Here is a 22,706-nt window from a genome sequence, read left to right as displayed (position 1 = left end):
ATGCAATTAACCTACTTAATCAGCAAAACCCATACAAAAGTTGTCATTAGCTCATGCTAACCACATATTTGCACCCTACTGTGCACTTACAAGAGTACCCACACTCTAGAAAGTCAGAAGTAAACCTAGTGGAAAAAACTTTTTGTGATACTGATCAGAGGGCTTTGCAGTCAAAAGTGCTAACAGAGCTACATTTGCAAAAACACTTTCTCTAGATGCAGAGCTGCAATACTTTGCTTGCTACCCTCAACACAAATTATCTTGTGCTAATTATGCCAAGTCCATGACCATGCCAAGCCAAGACCATGACCAGGTCAACTCAGACATTATTTTATTTCTTCACATTTTGAATTAAGTCATCTATTTCTGAGTAAACAAAGAAGTTGTGCACTTTTGCCTAACGTACCACTAAAATGGATCAACAGGATTATCACTCACCTTCAGACTTTAGAAGCTGTGCTATTTAAACGACTGTTAAATGTTAAAAGTTAAAATCAAATACAAATGTGCTAGTAATTACCTATTATTTGTTTAAAATATCAAAGCAAACACTAAAAGTAAAAAAGAAAACTATTTAAATGTTTCTGAATAATAAGAGTTTTGGATGTCAGACTTAAACTAACACACTCAGAAAAACAGACTTACATTATCATATTTCATCATTGAAAAGTGTTTGTTGTCTTCAATGTATATATAGCAAATACTACATATTGCTGTACTGCCCCAGTATGCATTTGCAATGTAAGAAAAAAGTCATGAGTTTCTATGTAAGTTTAGGAATCAGTAGACTTACACACTCTAAAACCAACTTAATTTTTACTGAGAAAACAGACAGGACACAATCTGCATATCCAGCAGTTTCACGCTTTCAAAATACATGCAGTAAGAATGAGATCTCTATGCCAACTATTTTTTCCTCTCAGACAAAATAATTAAGACAATCATTAAAGTTGAATACGTGTTTTTTGTTTTTTTTTCCCTAAAGACCAATTTAGATACCTTTTTCAAATGTGTGCATGTACAAGCACGTGCATCTTATGTACAAAGTGGATTTCCCACAGAAGGATTGTTTTTCCCATCTCCATCATGATTCAGAAATGTTAGAAAAAGGAGGAAGCGGCACTAGACAGAATTTGCCTCCAGACAGACTGATGCAACTCAAGAATTACAGCCAGAAAGTGGGTGTTTGAGTTGGGTCTAGGGAAGAAAGAAAAGTGTACTCATCTGCAAGTTACTTATGGATCAGGGGAATTTTAGGGCCATTTCCATGCCCTATTTCTTTCTGATATTATTACTTATGTTTTTAAATACAAGGTTCAACTATAAACAGGTACATTTCTAGACTGACACTGTACTTGTGATAGCAAGCAATTATTTCAATAAAGATCAATTTCATTTCAGCTCATCTCCCAAAATTCTTAAGAAGCATTGCTTATGGTTACTTCTTTACTCCAAGAAAACCCTGAAGAATTGTAGATGGGCCATTTGTTGAGCAAGCTAAAACTAAAGTAAATATTTGAAGTTATTCCTCAAGCTGTGGTAAAAACACTGAAGACAGGGTCAGGTACAAAAGGCTAAGAGTGTATCAAATAATTAAATTTCAAAACACCACAGAAATCAGATACAAGTATGCAGAGGGGCACCTCCTTTGATTTGGGTATATTGTGATTCTATGAGTAATATTAAACTCACAGATTACTCAGTTTTTACCAGAGCTTACTTGGCAGGGAACCACACAGGACCTCTAGCCGTACGAAGCTGGCCAAATACCACACATTAATTTAATGGTTGTAAAACTCAGTGATGAGCTGAAACTAGTTACTGAAAACTCAGATAAAATATAAGGTAAGTGGACTGTTCTAAAGCTTTCATAGTTTTATGGTAACATCAAATGTCTTGGCTTTCCTCAAGTCTAGGCAACACATACCTATGGCCCAGACCTATATCAAAACTTATCAACAGAACATCTCTAGTCTAATCAATGACAACGAGGACTTTGAAGAAATGAAAGCAGATCAAAAAAGAGCATCTAATATCTTAAATAATACTGAAAGTTCTCTCATTCAGTAGTACATCTTTAAAAGGCATCACAAAATCTTAAGTTCATGAAAACATTCTTTCATCATTCCTTTTCTCTGTCTTCTCTGATGTCTTTGCAATTCAGCTACTGACTAGCTGGGAGATGTTGCTATGAAGATACATCTACTGCCAAAAGGCAAAATTTTCAAAAACAGAAGACAGACTTTGCTACTTCATTGTATTTAGATCAACTTTTTCTTTCATGCCTGGATTCTTCTACCACTGCTTGAGCCTCTTACACTTCAGTATTAGATAAGCGCAAATGCGATGATTTTTTTGCACATTTGGAGAGTCTGAACTGTAGAAGGGACAGTGTGGAGATGGACCGAGGAAGCTGTGCAGCACAGAGGCAACACCAAGCAGCGGTAAAAGCTGAGACAGAAGTGAGCATATTCATCATCAGTGAGTTTTCATCCATTACAGAACACTAGGTTTGGGAGATAATCAAACTTGTCAGGTATGAAGCTTGTAGATGCCATCTACTATGATCTCTGAGACTATTTTCCTTGGTTTCAGTCAAGTCTCTTAGATGAGACAGCAATTCTTGCTGTCCCTATTACTAGTACTTTTCCATTATGTCCCCCATAAGAACTCCTTCAATCTCCCTGTTAGTTCAACAAATTGTAAGCTCAGCTAGGAAGGCAGCAGGTGACAGCAACATAATTCACTATGCCCAGTTAAATACAACTTTCAAGAGAAGAAAACAAAAAATAAAAGGGAAAGAGAAGACAAAATAGGGCTAATTCTTCCAAAAGCTAACAGAACAAGAATACAATTGTTTTTTGTTTTGTTTTGTTTTTCACTGAATGGAAAAGACTGGCACAGACTGTAAACAAATTAGAAAGAGGAGGAATATTCTCTAAGTCATACATCAACCTTTCAGAAAGCTTCTCCACTCCAACATCTTCTCTCGTATCCTTGTCATCAGTGAAGAGAAGCAAGAGTAAAACCATGTGAGGGAACACTTGGTTCAGAAAGTACACACTCATCCATAGGAAACTGACTGAAGAGCTGAACAGCATCAAGTCTTTATTCTACCTTCATTCTCATGTGCTGAGTGAGAGCATTTATTTTCAATCAACAGAGGTTGGACAGGGCACAGCTGGCTTGCAGCAAAAACATATCAGTGACTTCCATGTTTGGCATTAATGGCTTTTAGCATGTCAAATTGGCCCTCTTACAGTATCATGTGCACAGACTGTGCACAGAGGGCAGAGAATAAAAGTGATAAGTGATTATTACAGGAGGTCACATATTTTCAATAATGTCTGGTCTCAATTCTCTCTCCTGTGCTCTGCATTCCTCCGTTAAACTCAGTTTTTATTTCCAGATTGTTTGTATTTTCCTTCACTACAATTCTGATCCTTGTTGTGTGCATGTACATGTGTGTGAGAGCACGCAGGGATGTGTTTATTTTCAACATTTCCACAGGCTCTATGTTTCATACACTAAAAATGGACATGCGCTCATGATGATATAAGGGCAATTCTGACATCAACCACAAAGATTTGGCACATAATTTGAAAAGGAGTTAAGAGATGTTTACTATGTTATGACGACTAATTTTGATTTCAAATATCTATGCAGCAAGTAGGCTGTACCAAGTAGATTAATCATGGGTGCAATGACGGACAGATTGTATACTGCGTGTAAAAAGAATGGGCCAAAATTATTCCATACTTCCAAGAAGACAGGTACCTTTAAACTGACCCAGAGCTTTCTGGGCAGAACCTGGTTATCTAGCAGGAAACTGGAGCTCTATGCATACCTGTTATTACCTAGGAAAAAGCTTCATCTTCACTGACAAATGCTATACAAAGTAAAAATCTTTTTCAGCTCTCATCCTCTTCAGAGCCATCAGGCAGAAAAAGCTGTGATAGATCCTGTTGAATTGCAAGAACTGTTCTTGCAGCAAGGTGAAATATGAACTATCTTAAGTTCTACATGGCAAACAGCAATCATCCCGATCTTCCCCTTGCAAGTGATATTGGTGTACCTATTTTGGAACAGCATAACTGTGTGTTCTGCTCAGCTGTTAACAATAGCTTTGTAAGCAAGTGTTGCAAGTCCTTACGGCTTTTTTATATGCCTATGTAGCTGCTTTTCTTTCCATTTCCCCTACTATGTGCCAGGTTACAGAAACACTTCCAAGCAGCAGATTCAGAAATAGAAAGAGTTCAAGGCCAGGTTTCACACCTGCAACCTTGCAGCTCTGGGCTGTTCCAGCCCTGAAGACCAATCTCATTATTATAAATTCAAGACTTCCTCTAACATCGTGGTTTTATGCTCAGTAATTCCAAATAAAGCCTATTTTTTTTTTTTTCACTTGTTTGTTCGGGGCAGGAAGGCACTGAGGAGGAGGGAGAAAAAAATAATGCATGGGAGCTGTATAACCATTACACATCACATTTTACTTTGATGAAGTAGCTCAATAAAATGCCACAGTACTTCATGCAAACTGATTTATCAGTCAATTTATGACACTGTATCACTCCAGTTTCCTCAAAAAGAGCTATTCCTCTTTAACACTTAACATAGCAGTCACACTTCAGCTTCCCTAGATCATTCAGGAAGTAATACTAATTAGCACCAAGTTTTTAAGGGTTAAACATCAACACTCATTTTTATTTATTTTAGAATTCTACACGAGAACCCATTTTCTAAAGTAAAATAAATAAATTTTTTAGCTTCCAACAGCAGCAGAAAGTTATTCCAAACACTCATTATGTCTCCAAGTTCCTGAGCAGAGAGTGGGAGACAAACACCTTAAAAACAAAACAAACAAGCCTCACCATATGACACACGTGCTATCTGACTATGAGAAATTCTGATATATAGAGAGTATTCAAAGAGAACAAGGGATCAGCAGGCACTGTGGCTTAAGACTTGGATACTCTGGTTTGCTTGGAAAACAAGGTGTACTGTAATTAGATGAACTGCCACACAAAACCAATCTCTTAATTGCAAGTGTGGATTATGGAGCCCACGCTAACTGTCTGGTCATCTAGATGGACTGAATTACACTTCCTACTTTACGCAGAACATCTCTGGCTGTATTGCTTTTCCGGTTCTGCAAAATAGTTTAATAATATGGTGCTACAAGATAAAATCATATAAAATCAAAATAAAACCATGAGGGGACAAAACTGTAACTTTGCATTGCCCTTTAGAAGAAATATAAACAGAGCTCTCTTCTGGTAAGTACCGATAGTCCAGATGGAAAATACAGACCCAATGTCATTTTTAGAAGAACAGTATGAACATCATCTTGTTTTAGCTAAGTCTTTCTCCCCATAGAGAAAAACAGAGAATGCAAAACTGTTCATATTTGCACATAGCTGGTGCTGTAACTCAAAAGTTCACTTTAAAATTCATTCAGACATTAAAACTAAAAAAAAAAAAAAAAAAAAAAAAAAACCAAGAAAAAACACACCCAAATCAAAGCTAGAAACTCTGGAAATTATCTCAATGTCAATCTCAGACAAATCTGCATTTTGCTGAAAACAAGATCTCTGGGAGTAGGTGATGTATGAAAGTAGCTCAAAGTTCCCCATTAAGCGCAATTCTACTCAAGACACCAAGATGCTGTAAAACATCAGAATGAGAATTTAATAACTGGCTTACCACTGAAAAAAGAGGTCGAAAGAGAAGCGGACAGTATAATCTCTGACTTAAATTTGACTGCAGAAATGAAGATCCTTAAGGATCTATGCCCTATCAGAAGCCAGCACAGCTAATTATAAGAAGACGAAGATTTTTATCAAACTTAGTGTGTGTTCCTGCAATAATACATCTATCAGTGTTTATGTCACTTATAGAGCTTTCTGGGTGGTTGCTGCATACAGTTTTTGTGCAGTCAAGAAGCTTCCCGACTGAAAATGAGCTTTTAAAAAGAAAAGTTGGCCTGAACCCTGCATTTCCAATTCAAGCAGTGGATTCTGAAGCCTGTTAACTCTCTGGAGCAGCCGATAGTTAAAGACTTGTTTCCGTTTTTCTAACAATTTCCTGGTTTGCATAACAATCCTAAGAGAAACACACTCAAGAAGTTTTCCAGCACAGAGATTTTGTCTCTAACATACTTCTAGTTTCAAGGCACAGAAAATGTTTCTATATAATTACGGTAATTTTAGAGGTATATTTCTTTACAAATATATTTACAGACAAGTATGTATTCACTACTTGGTTTAAAACAAGATTATGATAATTTTGTCATATCCAGGAAATACAAAACACTGGCTTATGCCTGGTGCTTAACTCATGCCATTGTGAATAAAGAGGGAAGGGGTTTAACGTTTAATTTCCTGTTAAAAACACACACAGGATAAAATCTTCCAAAGAGCAGTTATAAAACATGCATTTGTTAGCCAAGAAACTAGGTAAATATGGAACAAAGCCCAGGCTTACTTTTATTCCTTTCCCCCCTATCCTAAGATCCTAAGAAGAAAGAAACCAAAGGCCATGGCACATATTTGGAGACGCTGAGCAACCAGATATTAAGCAGCCTAGCTGATTTACATACCATGTAACCAAACAACTGGGGTAGTTTCTCAGGTAATGCAATGATGCAACTGGGCTCAAGGTACCGCACTGCGATGCGTAATGCACATCTACCAAACACAAGTTGAACCAACTCCCAATTATCTTCCTGACAGAGCTACCTGGCTAGTACACACATTACCTGTGTGTACTATTACATAGTACCTGCATTAGCAGGTAGTCTGGACCTGTCTATAGCCAGTTTGTAGCTACAACGTATTGACAACACTGCTACCTTTGGTAGTAGCTGAAGACATTACAGAGAATATTTTTTAGAATTCAAAAGCAGAAAAATTATTTTCAGATCCCACTGAAACTCAGTGCTGTATGTCCTGGAACTGTGACTTCAGCTGCAGCAATTCAGCCTTCATCATAGTTCTATCATGAGTAATTGCTTATTAGGTTATTCTGCAGTTCACCACAGTTCCCAGACAAGCACTACATTTCTCTGCAACGATTACAGTCTCTTAAAAATTCCAGCTCTCCTCTTTGTTCAGATGCCTGAAATAGGAATAAATAAATAAATAAATAAAGTTACTGTACTTAGGAGAAATTGAATGCTTTGCATGTAGTTTTCAATAATAATACTGCATTTTTGGATCTTACAATAAAAATGTCAGCAAATAGTTTCCATCTACTGTGTCAGGGTCAAGTCAGGTCCTCAGTGCACATTTTGAGGTACTGAATTAGAGAAGTGCTGTGATTCTTCTGATACACTGTGATTCACATTCAAAATTAGATGTAAACAACTGTGATTGTATTCAATTTTGTTTTTGCTTTGCTTTCTTTTCAGTAGAGGATAAATTCTTTGCTGGAGATATAGCTCAAGAGCTTTCTTAGCTTTGGTAGCATATTATTCAAATTAACACAGCTTAAGCTTTCTAAGCAGATGCACTTTAAATACTTTTTATCCAATACATTTAATTTCATATTTGATGTGAGGAAATGCACAGGGATTACTTATCTCTAGTGAATTTAATCTGATGGCAGGCATGCTGAATTTCTTGCAAACTCTTTATAAACCTGGCATTGAGACCATAAGTAGTTCTGAGTTTATTTCTAAAACTTGCACTTACAGCTGCTGTAGGTATGTGCGCTCTTTTCTTCACAAATTAAGTAGTGTTGATCACTGACTTAATGACAGTTCACTGGTGAATCTCATTCTACTGTATAACAACTGGCCTTCATGCCCTGATCTCATGATTCTCCACGTGAAAAGATAATCGACTAACAACATTAGTAAAGGGAATAGGGTGGAGACAATCTGTAACACAAAATGAGTACTGACTTGCCTTCTTGGTACTGTGTGTACCCCCAAGCAATAAAATTTCAGGAAAATGATTACTTTTCAGGCCAACAGTCAGAACTGAGTTGTACACTCTGCCTCTCTGTATGCTGCTATCACAAACTGCATGCAGAAACAAGACTCTTTTCTTTTTCTTTGGCATTTTAAGTCAGGTAAGTTTACAAGTATTTAATGCTATTAACACCGCAGTATTCCAGATTCAAGTGAACTAGAAGAATACTCTAGTGCAGTGGTGACCTGAGACTTCAGTCCAGTTGAATGTAACAGTAGAGTGCATTAGCTGTTCTCATAAAATATTTGCTTTAATTTTAGTTCTCCATTTCTCTTACAGCTCTGTAATCTTCAAGTAGAGAGGCCTAAGAGATTTCCCCTACAGAAGCAGGACTTGCCTCTTCTTCAGAATCAAAAGGTATATTTAGAACAGTTCATCCTACTCTTAAATATATGTTCCAAGACACTTGTCTATACTTTCCTTTCTCTGTACACTACTTGCTTCTTTACACGTTCCAAAGCAATTAAGCAAGCATGTACACACATGCACGCAAGTATACAAATGAAACAGGAAATGAAAAACCTAATGAAGTCAGACTGCATACTAACATCAATCCGCTGCAAAGATTGAAAGTATTATTAACATCTTACCATCATCCAGCTCAAGACAAAGATTGTACACAGCCAGAGGCCTCTTAGTACGTTGCCCCTGTCTTCTGGATTGCCTTGGTGGGGCATTTGGAGGAGATACTGACATAGAGATTGACTCAGGAAAAGTGACATCAGGCAAGGTTTTGAAAATCTGCAATCAAGAACACAAAGGGTGTTAATTATTTATCACGAAAAGCAACCTGTCTAATGCAACTGTAAGCCATTATCAAACAACCTTTGTTTTGGATCTCATTCAAAGCAGGCAGAAGCCAAAAATCCATTCCTTCAAGTCCGAGAGTATGCTATGGATCTTTAATGAGAGTTTTTAAAATAAATAAACAAATAGATGTAAAATGGAAACATGCAAGAGCACTTCCTATGCTTTAACCAAGCAACAAACCAATTAATCCAAAGGTAATACATGTGTGAATATGCTTGCCAGCTAGGGTGGGAGGGAAGGGGAAAGAAAGAGATGAACCAGCCACCAAAAAGTTTTCAAGTTTCAGCTAGGGCCTACAATGTTGCCAAAATACCCATTTTAATTTTCAAAACTTATGATGTCACTATAATATCTGCCAGATTAAATACGCATATATCACATTCTTGAAGAGAGCAAAGGGAAAATTCTGAGGAAAGGGATTTTTAATGAGAAATACCATAGTAACATACCATGTGAGATTTTTTTCAGTCAACTATTACATATTGAGTCACGTTTTTATTAAATGATGATACGCACAAAGACACATACAGAAAGAATTGCAATTCTTCATCACCATTTTATCCTTTGAATCATGACTATTAGCATATCACCACTTCATAGGCAATACCATGCCATTTCTCACTGGGTTAACCAGCAACACAAATCTGCTCAAACTAATAGTCTTTTAACTGACACATATGAGGCACAGTCTAACGATGTTGATTTACTTCTGGAAAATTATAAGTATGTCAATGCACAATACAACAGCAGCCTTTTACAACTGATCATGGAAGACTTCCATAAACAAATTAGGTCAGTATTTTTTTCATCAAATGGAAACCAGATGATAAAGAAAAGCACAGACAACACCTGAACAAAAAAAGCCCTGTGTCTGTAGGGCACCTTACACCACATCAACACGGTAATATAACAAGATGCAACTTAACAATATGTTGTGTTCTTTTACTCTGTAATTTTAAGAAGTCAGGTATCCATACAGGAAATATTACTAAGAGTAGACTTGTAATGAATCTTCAAAGAACAAGCTTTTTCTGAAGCAGATCCATGCAGATATGGCAAATAACACATTTTTGTATTATTACAGCACATCTCAGATCCAGTATGAAGTTAAAAGCTGGCCAGGCTATTCGACACATAAGAAAAATGCTATAATCATCTTGTGGTAAGGCAGTGAAGACATCATGTCAAAATTATAAGAAATTCTATATGCGAGGTCTGTTAATCCTGAATATTACACATGTAGGAAGGAAATGACACAGGAACACACATATGCACTGCCTTATAACCACTTAATGATCACTCTCATAGTGGCGAAACGATGAAGGTACAGAATCATCAGAAACACCATTCTGAAAACTGTGGAAGAAGTATCAGAACACTGTAACTGTGCAGCAGCGAGCATGAAGCTCCAGTGGAAATACTACCTTCCTTCCCAACAGGGAAATTTTCTGGAGAGGAAGACAAAATGGCAAAATTTGAACCCCAAACCAGTACTTAGAAAACTGGCTCCCACTTCTTCACATGCCTATGAACAGTGAGTATGAGAAAGAACCAAAATAATGCAACAACATACCTATAAACAAAATATTTATAAAAAAAGAAAGGATACCAGCCCAACCTGCTACTCCCCAGCACAAGCAGCATGGCTCTCAGACAGTGACAAAGCTCTAATTGCATTTAGAGTGTTAAAGCCATCTTTAAGCCACGATTCAATTTACAATAATGAAATCTAGCATGCACCTACATGGCACTTGGCTAGTGGTACCACACTGCCCCCTTATGTGGAAACATGAGACTAGACTGAGCAGTTTCAGGAATAAATATTTGCTTCTGAAAAATTCAGAAGCACTAAAAAAGCTTTAAATGCCATCTTTTCCATGGACTAAATGTTGAGTCTGGACCCTCTGGTAAACAGCCTGCTGCCAAGAGGTTGCAGCACATTGTTTACTATGTCACATTACCCAGCCATGTTTATTTGTACTGCCTTAACTGTATATCGCTACTGAAACTAATGATGGTGAGAAGAACAAGCATTCCCCACAAATCCTTCATAAGAGATGAGCTTTCTTATATGCATTTAGGTGACATAGCTTGCACTTAATTTCTTAAGCAACTCACACATATTTGCTTCAAATAAAATTAATAGCAAGCGTCAAAAAAGCAAAATTAATCAGGACAACTGTAAAGCTGATCCTTACTTAATGAGTAAGACAGTATGGCATTGAGTTGGAAGCAGAAAATGAATCCAAGCAGATTCCTAACAGTAAGTAGCTCTGTGATGTGAAAAAAAATAATTAGTGGTTTGCTGTTTTATAGGGAAAAAAAAAACACCTTACAAAACAAACAGGAGAAATAAGCCAGCAGCAAAGTCCCGCTTCAAACAGCAGTACGCCATTTGGCACATGCTAGTTACTAACTTGGCAACAGTACTCATGCCAGGTATCAGGAGCTCCTCAGAATATTTACCCCTCCTCTACTAACATAAAATTTAATGGCACTGAGTCTTCTCCTTTACTGCCAGGAGCTTCTCAGAAGACTGTTCTTCCTCTTCTGAGAATGGCTTACACTTCCCAGATCCTTCCTGAAATGGCCAGAGCTAAAACCTGGGTGATGTGAAAGAGCACTATCAGTATATCACCTCTACTGTTAATATTTTGGGCTTGCCAGCAGCAGACCTGTGCATCAGTGTTTCCAACAGCAATGCTCATTGTAACTCAGTGCTATCCAGAACTGGGCAGGCTGAGTTCCCTTCCATATACAGACACCCAAACGGGAATCAGTCCTTAGTCCTCTCTCAACTTCTTGGCATGACAGACTGCTAAGGAAGTTTCACCTCTGGGCTAAATTCAGTAAGTGAGGTACTGTTTTCCAGGGAGCAAGGATTACCTCAAGAGAGCTCCAGGACAACACAAGGCCACCTGAACTCTTGCACTCAGTGAGACCAGGGCAAGTATACACAAAAACGATCCTCTTCCTCATGCATTCCTCTGATGCAATGCTGTTAGCTCCAGCACTTCTTTGCCTCTGCCTTCTTCACTACCTGTCTCCATGGAGAAGAAAGGAACTCCTGAAAGTGGCATTTAAATATAAAATAGGTAATGTAGCCTCTTGACTACCTGCAAAGCAAACTGAAATCTCCAAGTATCGTAAGCTGCCCTTTAAGTTTCGACTACAAACAAAAACCCCATCCAACACAACTAGAAAGATCATTAGCGTGGTTTTTGTTTGGTTGGTTTTATATAAAATAAATAGGAAACACACTCACATTTTGCATTAAAGTTCTGGACACATTATTGCCCTTTCAAGTTGCTCATTATATGAACTCGTACCTACTTTGTTATTTTCTATGTGCCTTTTCAGTAGGAAAATAAAATCCAATACAGCTCATCCATAACTAGAGCTGCATTTTCAGCAGCGGACTTTTCTTTCTGCTGCAGATCCAAAGCTACAGATTGTGTAACAGTTTTGCAAAGGTAAGCATCTGAAAAGCAAGGGGAAGGTCCACCCTTGCCCTAAAACATGCACAGACAGCATTCAGCTTCTCTTTCTTGCTTTAAATTCACTTAAATAGAAAAGTACCTTAATGGACATTTAATGGACAGAAGTATTGCAACATCTCACTGATAATGGGGACACGGAAGCAAGCTTTAGTTCAGTTGTGGGGAGAAAAGTTAGGGTTTTGCTTGTTTTAATTCTAATTTGCTCCTATTCTTATTAATTATTTAAATATTATTTCAGTATAAATGTTTCACAGCTAATAAAAAACGCCCACTGTGAGAGATTGTTACCAGAAGTATGCTGACAATGCACAGCAGACAAAACTCAAAATCACATACAATCAGTGTATTATCAACATATACCAAAAATCCTACTAACATTTCAGCATTTTGATCCACTTGTACAACAGTATGGGTACACATATGACAAAGTTTCAGAATATCTTTTTCCATTGCAAACCACGGCTATCAGATGCATCATAAGGAAAATGCAGGTAGCCAATAGGGTAGAATTCCTCCCGTTTGAGGAACAGGCCTGGAACACACTATTTAATGGAAGACTTGCTTGCTACTTCAGATAAATCCTCCTTTCAAGTGAAAAAAAAAAAAAAAAAGAATCAGACCTACTATTTGGATTGAAGAAGATGCCATAGCTTACACAAAGACAAGAATAAAATTAGGTCTTTGCATTACCTCATTCAACAAGCAATAAAAATGTACTACACCAGACTCAAAGGTTAAGGGACTTTACAGTTACATACAGTGTTACACAGTTTTTGTGACGGGAGTCAAACGGCACAAGATTTATAGAATATGATTTATCTGCAATTTAGCTGTTAAGAGCATTAGCATCTTTCTCTTCAACTACTTGAGTGCAAATCTGGAAGTTAAGTAAAACGATTTACATATGGGAGAACACTACCACGTAGCACTCAAAGTGCATGGGAACAAAACAAAAATCTTATCCAACAACATATCTGACTGTTTGTCATTCCTATCCCAATTAGCTCATTATTTCAAATGGTTGTTTAGGTTTGATCTTATATGAAAAGCATAATATAGAGATGCACACTGAGTTAAGTGGTAGATCAGTCTTCAAGCCCACAGTGTTAAAGTTACAAAAAAAAAGAAAAAAAAAAAAGATTAGATTCTTGTTGAGCTACTTAAAACAGCAGCATGTTTGACCTATTTTGCTCTATGCAATCGTACGAAATAAATACTTCATAGGGCTAAACAAACCAACCACAAACCGTCTTGGATATGTCCCGCTAATAACAGCCCTCTCTACAGCAGTGAGCCCAAGACCATCCCTACACACAACCATTCCAATTCCTAAATCTGTGTCCCACAAAGTCTGTGGAAGCATTTCTTGGGAGTAATGAGCCAAATTCAACATACTGTCGCACTGTATTCCACCAGCAGATCCATGTGACAGCAGCCCAAGGAATTCTGCCAGATTCCTCTTAATCTGCAACAACAGTGTTGGCCTCTAGATCCTGAGCTCTCGCTAGAGCTGATTTTAGAAATTCAAAAAACCCATGGCTAGGAATATCTAACTAGGCCTATTCCACAACTTTCTGACTATGTGTATAGTTCTACATAGAAATGTAGATTAGATTCTGCTGCTATGAGTGAATACTGATCTGTTCTTTCTGGTCTCAAGCAGAACTAATTAATGAATTTCAGTACATTTGCCAGGGATCACTTTAGGAAAAGACCCAGACATCAGGTCATTTCTGTCTGCTTTGTATCACTGGGGTAATTAAAATTTCCTCTAAAAATCTGTGGGAGGCAAACAGCAAAGACAGAGTGAGATGAAAAAGAGGGGAGAAAAAAAACAGAAGCTTAGTAATAGAGCTAATGAGGACAAACTTACAAAAATTATTAACATCTTAAAGTTGTGTCATAATTTTCTTGCAAGAGAAATCCCCCATTCACACCCATAACACCTGCTATATAGAACATGCATCTATTTCTCTGGATATATGGAAAACAATCAGAATTCCAGAAGTTGCTCTAATACAAAAGGAGACTAAAAAAAGCAAAGTCTATTTTGAATACTTTGAAATTCAGCTCCTCTTTAACAATCATCTTTTTAGAGGAAAGTATTTTTCCAGACAAGAACACCAGTACCAGTTTTATCTGGTAATTTCCATTCAGCATTTGATTTGCAATTGGTAAATAAAAGAAACAAACACAGACACACTAAGTGATATTTACTGCACAATATAAAGATGCCACCTTGGCAACATATACTGCTGTTGCCAAGGTGGCATCTTATATATGGCTTTTGTACTCCTTACACTTCCATGACAATTGCCTATACGGTATATGCTGATCTGACTATTTTATGAATTAGCAGCTAAAGGATAGGGGCAAAAGAAACTTATCACCACCATGCTCTTTTCTAGACTTAGTTTCTTCTCAGCGTAATGTGAACTCAATTCAGGTTTATATTTTGAACAATAAAATCCATATTCAGTAAAATGCACAGTTCTACAGGTTCTTTTTGTTTTGTGTTTTGTTTTGTTTTTTAATTTAAAGAGATTGCAGAAGGTAACTCAAGCTACTAAAAGTTAAGTTTATTCGTAATAGACTTCTGGAAATACAGGATTATATCTAAACTGATTGCATCAATTCTAACAGTTTAATAAAATCCCTAAATTGAGACATTGGAATATATACATGTTTAAATTAAAGTTTCTTTTTTGCATTTAAACGTGCTAAATAGTGTTAGATTAATCTGTTTCATTTTTGGTATTAGTCAACTTGATCTGTTTCTTATGGTTCTCAAACACAAGTCAAAAATACATGCACTAGAAATTATTGACGTTTACATGGAATCTTTGTTCAGTATATATAAAATGAAGCTTATTATTTCTCAATATCACATCAAATATTTTTTAAAATATAAAATTCAATTATAAAAATTAATTACTTGATTAGAATCTTTAAGTAACTTAACATCCCAAGGTTATCACTGCATCAACCTCTTCAGTATAGATATGCCTGCCTTGAAGTAAACATCCTAACTTTTGTGCTTTATCAGACATACACTATACAGTATGATCTACTGTACACTGTCTTCTATGAGGCTGCAGAGGATGCAGATTTTCTGAAGCTTTGGATTTTGATCCTAGAATTTCACTACAAACCACAAGACACCTTTATACAGTATTCACTGTCATCATATTTGGGGAAAAAAAAAAACAAAACTTGGATCGAAAGTTGAGAGATGCCTGAAGTTAAACTTCTAGAGGGCCCCTTCCGAGAAAGTATCAATTATTGCTCCTGAAGTTGCCTAGAGCACTCCATTTACATTGCAACATTTACAGTGCAACAGAGTATGCAGCTTGAAAAGAACAGGAATAGAAATCATAGAGTAAAAAACAGGAAACATCCCTGCTTGGGAGACAAGAGACAACCCATAAAGCTCCAAAATAAACAACAACAACAAAGAAAACAACAACCCAAGGCATCCTTCTCTTCACTGCAAAGATATCGCTTGCTAAATGAAATACTTATTTTAGGGATCTGTGGGTGCCATGAATCTTAACCAGATACTAAAACAGGAGTATCTGCTGTCTGCACCTCTTAATACAATAAGATCTACTGCTCCAGACAAATTGCAAACTATTAGAATGACAAAAGAACCAAGCGAAGTTTGGGGTAAATCTGATGCATAGACATGTAGACTCCAACAGCCACCCATTTGGCCTGACTGCTTTTAACCCCGTAGTTCAAGTTGGAGCTTTAGTGAAGAAACTAAATATAGCCTACAAAATGTGACATTGCAGTCTGGAGGACAGATGTGAAAGGATGAAAGAAAAAAAAAAACATACCAAGGTTAGAAACATGTGTCCTTTGGTCGCTTGTAAATTATGAATTTGTTGATTCAGCCTTTCTAAAAGTAGTGTTACTGATACAACAACTGCAGCATCCACTGTATCACATCTCTCCACCTTTTAACAATTCATGAGAAGAATGCTCTGGATAGCAGCCCATTCACTGCTGTCATTTTATTCATTGAAGGACTGAAGGAAATGACAGAGTTAACAACACTCCAAGCTTGATATACCTACACATTTGTCCATCGCAACAGCAAAAACAGCATATGCGCCTTCCCTTTTATATTCACCTACTGTTACTTACATCAAGGAGAGTATTTTAAATAAGGTCATCCTTGCCTATTACAGTTATACACACTAGTTTTGTGTATCTCATTTAGTTACAGGAAATATACCAGAAAGAACAACAACAAGCAAACAAATGAACAAATAAAAGCCTTTAAAGGAAAAGATTAAATACCTAATCCACTGACCTAGCTTTCTAAGATATAACATATTCTTACTTAGTTACTAGATGAAAAATAATGTAGAATGTGAATATTTCCATACATTTGCTCTTACAAAGAGCATGAGATGTCTTGAGAAGTTAAATGTGGCACTTAGAAATCTAAGTTAAGAGTTAGCAAAAGCAACAACCATGGCCAAACACACAAACACGATCTCTTCTTTCCTTGCAATAAAGAAATACAAATACAAATAAATATCTATGGTAAAATCTAGTTTTCTCCAAATTTTATACACAGTAATACTGATGATTACATATCAACAATAAAAACTTCCATTTGACACTCTACTACAATGTCACTGAAATGTCAAGCTATCTGGAAATGACACAGTTCCTACCATACCACACAACCCCGTCATTATATTTGTCATATAATTAACCCATTGCCATTACAAGGATTTATATCTTCCCTAAACTGTACAGTTTTTTCTGGTCTTTGTTCTTATTAAAAAAACTTTTTTTTTTTTTTTTTTTATATCTTACATTATGACTTTGGAGGTAAAGAAAATATTCTCCATTGGTATTTCCAGCACCCACAACAGTGAAGTACTGACCCTTAGTGTAAATGGAACGGATACAAACGTTGGAAATAAACATCAGCTGCCTGTCATATCTTGTTTATTCAAAACTCTGTTAAATAGATTGAAATACACCAATCTCTTCAGTAGGGCAAAAGCTTACTAGAATTCTGAATACCAAATCACAAGCATACATTCCACTGTTACCCACTGTTCTGTCATTAGAAACAATCAGGCAGCACGCTACTTGGACCAATCTACTTAATTTAACAGGAAAAAATGCTTGCAAATTTAATGCTTTATTTACCAATGAAAGCTGCAGTCACAAACACAAATGAAGTTTTGATATACAGTCTTCTCACTATGCACAAACTGCATTAAAACTTAGCAAACAATAGTCTTTAAGCAGAACAAAGATTTTCAGTCAATTAGTGCTTCATATGTGGATCTCATACAGAGATTCTTGTATCCATAGAGTAAATAAAGGATTTGAAGAGATTGGGAATATATATATTCCCATAGTGGAATGAAAGAGCTGCTGTCACTTCCACCCAAAAAATGTGAAGTCAATTTGTTTTCTGTGCCTGCTGCTCTTTCTGCTTTATAACCAGACAATCATTAAAGCACACGCTTTTACTACAGGAATAGCTTCAATGACACTTCTGACGAGTTACATGCTTGAATATAAGCAGATGCTAAACACCCTCCCAAAGTAAGGCCAAATCCTTGCTAATTTTGCTTTACTGGAGATCACTTATTATTATTATTATTCTTTTTATTATTATTATTATTTTCCCCCTCAAGTCAAATGCTTATTGACTTGGGAAACATTCAGCTTGGGTAGGATTCAAATTGCTACACCACAGCAAACCACCACAATTACAGTACACTGCTTCCTGTTCTTCCATTGCAGCCAATGGCTATGCAATGTGGAAAAAAAAGCTAAAAGAAGTCCACTATAGTATTTCACATACGTCCAGTTACTCTCTGTTACTATCATTTCAAAAGACATTCTTTAATATCAAAACACAGTCTCAGTTTAGAGGATGGCAGTGCCACTATGCCCTGAAGGCTCTTAACCATTTACCTGTAATAGAAACACTTTAAACATGCAATGGTTGCGCTGGGGAGACCCACAGACACACTTGAGTGCTGCTCCCTGCTCTCAGATGAACATCTGACTTCACTTGCTTTTATTTTTCCCATCTGATGAACACTGAAAGTATTATGTACTGTAATATGTTTTAAGACTAAGAATTTTCCAAATATTACTGAATGAAGTTGATGTTGGCTTAAGAGCTCAGTAGCATTTTTTTCCCCTTAGTTTAAAAAGAAAATTATAAATGGGTCTACTTAAACTAAAAAACAAAACAAAACATGTTTCATTAAAAAAAAATTGCTCCATACAACAGCTTTAAGCAAAACATAACACCAAAATAAAGACGTATTTTGTTCATTGTATGTAAAACTTTTGCCATTTCTGTGGAGATGAATATGGAAAACAATATTTGCACTGGAAGTATAGAGTTTTTCAAAACCAACATCTTTCAGCAAATTTACCTGTAAATTGATAGAATTAAAGAAAACATTACAATTTGCCTTGCCTATTCCCTTTCAGAAGACTCTGGTTTTTCAGTCTCATTTAACAGACTTCTGTCAAGCTCCCCTCTTTTCTTTTTTCTAATTTACTTGCACTGTAATTTTCATCTTCTTTCTGTTTTTCCAATCTTGGTATTTGTACTCACTATTCTTTCCTCCCCCATACACCGGTTTACGTTTTCCAGTCCCACTGAGATTTTTTATTCCAACCTCCTCCCTCACCTTCTTTCATTTCTTAGCCTTTTTTTTCCCCCCTTAAAATAACGCTCAGGGAATTGAGAAACCAAAATGGATCGTATTACCACAGAGGCATTTCTCAATGGCAAATAAATAACTCCTCTGAATACCGACATTCATTCCAATGAGATCCCAAAATATTACAATGAACAGAAAGAACACATGCACGCTATTCAGGCAATTGTGATGCGTACTGCTTTTCTTCCTCAGTGCAAGTCAGAAAGCAAGAATGGAAGACCTGAGAAGACCAAGATTTCCAGTCTGTGAAACCCTTGGCAAGAAAAACTAATTCATACCCATGAAATTAATTTAGGAGAAGAGAGGAAAAGAAAGCAAAAAATGTTTTGGTTCAAATTGATGATCACGATTCATCGCAGGATTACCTAAGGAGCAAGACAAAGATTGTTCCAGGCACTGTACAAACACAGCTGCTGTAAGGATGAGTTCATTAACTCAGAAAGTGAAAATCAAGGAAAAATTCAGCTTCACAGTAAAATGAACATAATGACGAAACACAAAAATGAATTTATTGATGCTTTTTTAGTTAAGGGAAAGACATGGGTCACAGAAATCAAAAAAGACCAGACAGAGAGAAGAGGACAAGACAGCCAAATAGGAAATTACACTGTTGTTAAGTACATGCAAAGCAAAGGTGATTAAGAGTTTGTACAGCCAGTCAGCAAAAAACATCGCAATTCCTTGCAAAACAACAGTCCATTCAATACCAAAGCTGAACATGCTTCTACTTTGTCTGGCATATCTGGCTGGCCTCCCCCTAGAGCTATATGGCAGATGCATGCAAGACAATCTGTAAGTCTTATTCTCCTCTGTGCCAGCCTCTTTTCTACTAGTGATTCTGAGCATCCTGGATAAAATATCAGCTTGGAACTATATTTTGCATTTTCTTTCACAGTAGAAATGTCTTTCCCAAGCTTATCTTCTGCCTGGAGACTAAGAAATACTCTGCCAAGAGATTTATCCACAACTGACGAGAACAAAAGCTAAACAATTATTTCCTTAACACTATTCTGTTCTCATTGTCATCTTAATGACTGTGCAATTCCTAGTCCCCCTCAAGTGATACATCTGCTGCACAACCTAGTGTCCAGCATTCAAATCTCAGCACTCAGACTTTGCAAAACATACTGTCCTCAATCTACTATGATCAGTTAATAGCCACAGACTAGATGTATGTACGCAGACTTTAGACAAAGTGAAAACTGCACTTGTTGGTTTCTAGCTAGCAGGAAAAGAGCTTAAAAAAAAAAAAACAAACAAAAAAAACAGCTCATGCACTATGCGAGATATTCTTATCTCAGGGCAAATCTCCATATCCATATCCAGGTTCCCATATATAAACTGCACTGAAATTCTCTAATTAGGACTCAAAGAGTGATGACAGTGCAATGACAGGATTTCAAAGCCAATAACACAATCATGTTATCCTCCCCAAAAAGACCGTAGAGTTCCTTCTGTAAAGCCGTACACAGAGCAAGACGAAATTATACTAAATGTTTGAGAAATCACAGTCATTTTTACCACTTGGCTTACCAAATTACTGTATTTAAACGGTAAATAACAATGGCTATTGTTCCTACAGTTTGGAATTTTATTAACCATTTCATTTGCTACATTTGCTGCAGTCTGCCAGAGACATATTACATAGACGTGAAGCTTGATGTGTTGCTTTAAGTTTCTGCCAGTATATCTCTACCTTGACCCCATCACATCTCTATAGTTCCAGCATTGGATTATATTTGTAGATGCTCCTAAAAATGCCCTCACAGATCAGAAAGCCCTTCAGAGAACAGCCCTTCAGTATCTAACAGGGCATTACAAGAAAGAAGGGAACAGACACTTTATCAAAGTCTGTTGTATGATAGGACAAGGGGAAACCATTTCAAACCAAAGGAGGAAAGATTTAGACTGGATAAAAGATGAAAATATTTACAATGAGAGTAGTAGGGCACTGGAGCAGGTTGCCATAAATGTGATGGATGCCTCATACCTGGAGACACTCAAGTTCAGGGTCTGGGTGGGGCACTGAACAACCTGATGTAGCTGTAGGCATCCTTGTTCATTGCAGGGGAGCTGGAAGAGATTACCTTTAAAGGGCTCGTCCAACAGAAACAATTCTGTGAAAATTATCAGAGTAGTGGTTGATGAAATGTTTTAAAGTATCTAACTTATAGCTGGTGATTTTTTCTTCTCTCTCGATTCTGTCCTTCTGTAGCTACTCTATCTTCATGGCATCCAGTGCTCTCTGGTACTACCTTCACCGTCCCCTGTACCTGTTTTGGCCCACGCGCTATTCTGCTCAGTTATCTGAGACACAGCAGAACTCTGGCTGTTAAGCTCATCCTCTTCAGTAGATTTCCATCCATTTGTAAACTTCCTGGTATTTCCATTTACACTTTCATTGGAATGCTGATTACTAGGCAGTTTACTCCATTCACCATTTGAAATATTAGTGCCAGTGTTTTGTGCAGGGTTGCCCCATCCTCTTCTACTTCCGCCAGCACTTGCGCCATTTCCACTTCCCCATGGCATATTCTGGGAGCTGACTGCCCCTGCTTCCCACACCCCTCCTCCTTTATTCCCGTTGATTTGAAAGTTAGTGCTGCCAGGCCCACTAATGCCTGACTGCATTAGAGTTGCATTCACAGTGTCACCATTAGCTTGGCTGTTTGGGCCTGAACATTTGTCTCCAGAGTAATTAGAACCATAGGCACCCCATGTAGTACCATAAGATCCACCATTTTTCGCCTCACCATTGCTAAGGTGAGAAATGGAAGTGCCATTTGTAACTGGAGAGGCCTGAATCTGAGAATGATTCATTGTGCTCACACGCCAGGCCCCGTGCCCTGTATTATTAGGCAGTTCGTTAATCTGCGCTGAACCAGCAGAGTCTGGTAAACTAGAGGTCATAAAGTTAGTAGTGTTATTTGGTCCATTCATTTCAGTGTTAAGGTTTTGAGGTTGCCCACTGAATGAAACCTTCCTTGTACCATTTACTTCAGAATCACAATTTTCCTGAAGGCTTCCCCAGGAACCATGGGCTGAACCACCCACTTTAGAGCTAATACTCTGACTGTTAGATATCTGACCTATGGTACTGCACTGAATATTTGTGCCAGAATTACCACTCCCTACAGACCCTTTCAGGGCATGTCCATTGTTCTCCAATACAGGCCAGGCACCATGGTTGCCATTTGAATTCAAAGTGCTTGGATTTAACCCTCCATTTGATGAAGAGTTTATGGTGCCCCAAGCATTCATTCTATTGTTGCTACTTTCAGATTTGCTGTCAGGAGCATCCACAGAAACTTGACATGTGCTTATTATGGTCCCATGGGATAAACCCCATGGCTCATTAATACTTCCATTGCCCACATTATTGCTGTTGCTACCAACCACAAACTTATTTTGAGAACCATGTCCGATGCCATTTCGAATGCCATCACTTTCACCACCTGTGCTCCCTGAAGCCATTATAATGAGGTTTCTCTCTGACCCAGAGCTAGAGGCAGAGTCAGTGTCCATACATTCTGATGTCAACTCTGGGTCACTGCCAGTGATTGATGGCCAGGTTGGACGGGGCCCTGGGCAACCTGATCTAGTAAAGGTGTATGTTTGGTGGCCCTGCTAGGCAGGGGGGTTGGAACTACATGATCCTTGAGGTCCCTTCCAACCTGGGTAATTCTGTGATTCTGTGTGAT

The 22,706-nt window shown here is 37.4% G+C and overlaps 1 protein-coding gene across 8 annotated transcripts in view; it reads right to left on the bottom strand.

Annotated features, from left to right (window-relative positions):
- Positions 1–22,706, bottom strand: part of ARHGAP10 (Rho GTPase activating protein 10) — a 127,169-nt gene that overhangs the window by 27,854 nt on the left and 76,609 nt on the right. For all 8 annotated transcript variants that reach the window (XR_014945290.1, XM_085544971.1, XM_032444511.2 and 5 more), the window contains one exon: positions 8,564–8,714. Coding sequence is in view for 7 of the 8 variants with exons in the window: in XM_085544971.1 (XP_085401097.1) it covers positions 8,564–8,714 (151 nt within the window). In the remaining variant the exon portion in view is untranslated. The remainder of the gene's footprint in view (positions 1–8,563; positions 8,715–22,706) is intronic.

The sequence above is a fragment of the Coturnix japonica genome, chromosome 4, assembly GCF_054131305.1.
Source record: "Coturnix japonica strain WE chromosome 4, WE-NBRP24, whole genome shotgun sequence".
Lineage (NCBI taxonomy): Eukaryota > Metazoa > Chordata > Aves > Galliformes > Phasianidae > Coturnix > Coturnix japonica.
The sequence above is the reverse complement of the archived record's forward strand: the minus strand, read 5'-3'. Positions and strand labels throughout refer to the sequence as shown.